Source organism: Rhagoletis zephyria, unplaced genomic scaffold (assembly GCF_001687245.7).
Source record: "Rhagoletis zephyria isolate East Lansing unplaced genomic scaffold, Rhagoletis_zephyria_1.1 Rzeph_scaffold_39744, whole genome shotgun sequence".
Classification (NCBI taxonomy): domain Eukaryota; kingdom Metazoa; phylum Arthropoda; class Insecta; order Diptera; family Tephritidae; genus Rhagoletis; species Rhagoletis zephyria.
In genome coordinates, this window is record NW_016196799.1 from 1 (window position 1) to 2,881 (window position 2,881).

General features: G+C 40.0%; 1 protein-coding gene across 1 annotated transcript; it reads left to right on the forward strand.

The window, feature by feature from the left end:
* Positions 1-394: 394 nt before the first annotated feature.
* On the forward strand, positions 395-1,380 carry LOC108354852 (splicing factor U2AF 50 kDa subunit-like; the record flags this gene model as incomplete). The annotated part of the gene is made up of 3 exons (XM_017606024.1): positions 395-517; positions 581-700; positions 758-1,380. Coding segments are annotated over 3 exons (588 nt in total), but the record flags the coding sequence as incomplete, so codon positions are not given.
* Between the last annotated feature and the right edge of the window lie 1,501 nt (positions 1,381-2,881).

Consider the following 2,881-nt stretch of genomic DNA (forward strand, 5'->3'; position numbering starts at 1 on the left):
TGCCGCAACAGGCTTGAGCAAAGGGTATGCCTTTTGCGAATATGTTGACTTGAGCATCACTGATCAAGTAAGACAATCAATCAGAGTATATTCTACAAAATATTAAATCANTATATCAAACCACGGTAGATATTTTAAGCACACGGGAGACTGCACCTTATAAAATTATATATATAAATAACATACATACTTACATATTTACCTACATAGTACATATGTACCCTTCTTTTAATTGCGGTCCATTTTATACTAACAATAAATAAGTTATATAAATTACATAATGAAAAAAGCCATCTATTTGAATAACATTTTATAAGCTGTGCATTCTCCCACATCTTGGATAAATTTCGGCTCAACCATATATAATAAAATTAACGTTTAAATATTCCAACAGGTTAAAGAGTTACTGCTTTCCTTCGGGCAATTGCGTGCCTTCAATTTGGTGAAGGATGCCGCAACAGGCTTGAGCAAAGGGTATGCCTTTTGCGAATATGTTGACTTGAGCATCACTGATCAAGTAAGACAATCAATCAGAGTATATTCTACAAAATATTAAATCACTCTTCAAAATTTTCCGCAGGCGATTGCTGGCTTAAACGGTATGCAATTGGGTGACAAGAAATTGATAGTACAACGCGCAAGTGTTGGCGCTAAAAATGCGCAAACTAATTCCGCTGCTGCGGCACCAGTAACTATACAGGTAATATGCAATTTCAAATTAATGAATAGAACGCCAAACTAACGAGCTTTGGTTTAGGTGCCTGGCCTTTCAAGTCTTGTAGTCAATTCTGGGCCACCCACCGAAGTTCTCTGCTTGCTTAATATGGTAACACCAGATGAGCTACGCGACGAAGAGGAATATGAAGATATTTTGGAGGATATCAAGGAGGAATGCAATAAGTATGGCGTTGTCCGTAGTGTTGAGATACCACGACCCATTGAGGGCGTTGATGTGCCCGGTTGTGGTAAAGTATTCGTTGAATTCAATTCAGTTATGGATTGTCAGAAGGCACAACAGGCGCTGACTGGACGTAAATTCAGTGATCGTGTCGTGGTTACATCTTACTTTGATCCGGACAAATATCACCGGCGCGAATTTTGAATGAAAGTTTAAACATATTTAGGGGATTCACAACTTGTGTCTTAAAGTCTTAAAAATTGTCAATGTAAAGTAATGGTCAAAAGCGTTTTAGGAGATTTGCAGGGTATAATAAGAGCCAATAAGTTTGCCCATTACCGTAGGCGTGGTCGTTTGGAAACGAAATTAAGACGAGAATTTGGCATCACCGTTGGCGTTATCGACATTTATCCGATATACATATACCGACAGATAGTAACGACGTATAAATAATATTCGTTATTTTTCGACCTAATTGTCAAGAATTAAACTTAAACGATTGCAGATAATTCAAATTTAGGAACGAAACGACAATAAAAGCGGCGACATAGAAATGACAAACGGAGTTAGGCCAGAATATATATCCTATGAGTTAAAAAGAAATTGGTTCAGTTACAAATCTCTTTAAAATGTATTAAATGGTATTTAAAATTTAAAATTTTTAAGACTTTAAGACATCGCTTAGAACGTCTTGTGGATCCCCTAAATTAATAGTAAGTTCTTCTTTACTCAAACAAAATATGTAGTACAATCCACAGTTTTACAGTAGATTTCTTTCTCAATTCTTGAAAAGCAATAAAATTACGTTTTAGTTCGGAAAAAAGCTTTTTAATTCAAAAGTTGGAGATATGACCAAATTTGTTTAGCACCATACCAAAAATTTTTCCGTGTCCAGTGATGCATTTCGTCGACGAGTGGTATATTTGCTCGACCGCTACTCGAAATTTCTGGCGGCAATTAGTTCACACTGAAAATGCGCCTTCTCATTCATAAACGTTCTCTGGTTCAACGGCCTCACACTCTATAAAAAGATGTAAAGGAGTCTCTTTGGCCGCGTCGCAAAAGCGACACAGGTCGCTGAGCCAGATACTTAGTTCTTACATCTGTAAATATTCTTGGTTTCTCCTTTGAGAGATCCATGAGTAACCTATATCTTATCAGATTGTATCCTCCTAATATGCTTTTTGCTTGACCTTGACCCATGGGGTTACGCCAGTGCAGTTCCCTCAGTTTGCAATTTTCCTTTCAGGTTCTATCGGAGTCGAAGAAGCGGCCATTCTGGCCAGATGATCATTTCCTACGACCCCCATGTGCCCTGGTACCCACATCAGTTGGATATCAAAACCTCCGCCTGAGCTTTAAGCCTCTCTACACCCTCCAAAATCAAGGAGGACTTGATCTCGAATGAAGAGAGAGCCATAAGTGCCGCCTGACTGTCGCTTAGTGTAAGTATTCTCTCATTCCTATAATTTCTACGAAATATTAATCTCAACACACATTCTAATGGCATAGACCTCCGCCTGAAAGATGCTATCCAAGGTCCCCATGGGCACCGAAAGCTTCAGCCTGGGGCCGTGCACGCCTGATCTAATCCCCTTAGGTGTTTAAGAGCCGTCAGTGAACCACTGTAGTGTGCTCGCCTGCAAGTGACTCCATAATAGAAGTACACCAGGTCGCCTTGTTATAACCTCTCGGTTAATATCGTTTAGAAATTGAATCTTTGAGGGGGTCTGCCTCACCGTTCCCAGAGTAGTCCTGGAACTCCAAGTTACCGCACCATAGGTCACTATCGGTCTCACTATCATGGTGTACATCCATCTGAGGATCCTTAGAGTGTACCCCCAGGATTTATCCGCTAGACGTTTGCACACCATCATCGCTCTCGTAGCCTTAAAGGTGACCGCATCAACATGGGCCTTCCACAGAAGCTTGGAGTGCAGCTTAAACCCCAGATACTTTACCTTTGTGGCGACATTGATTACG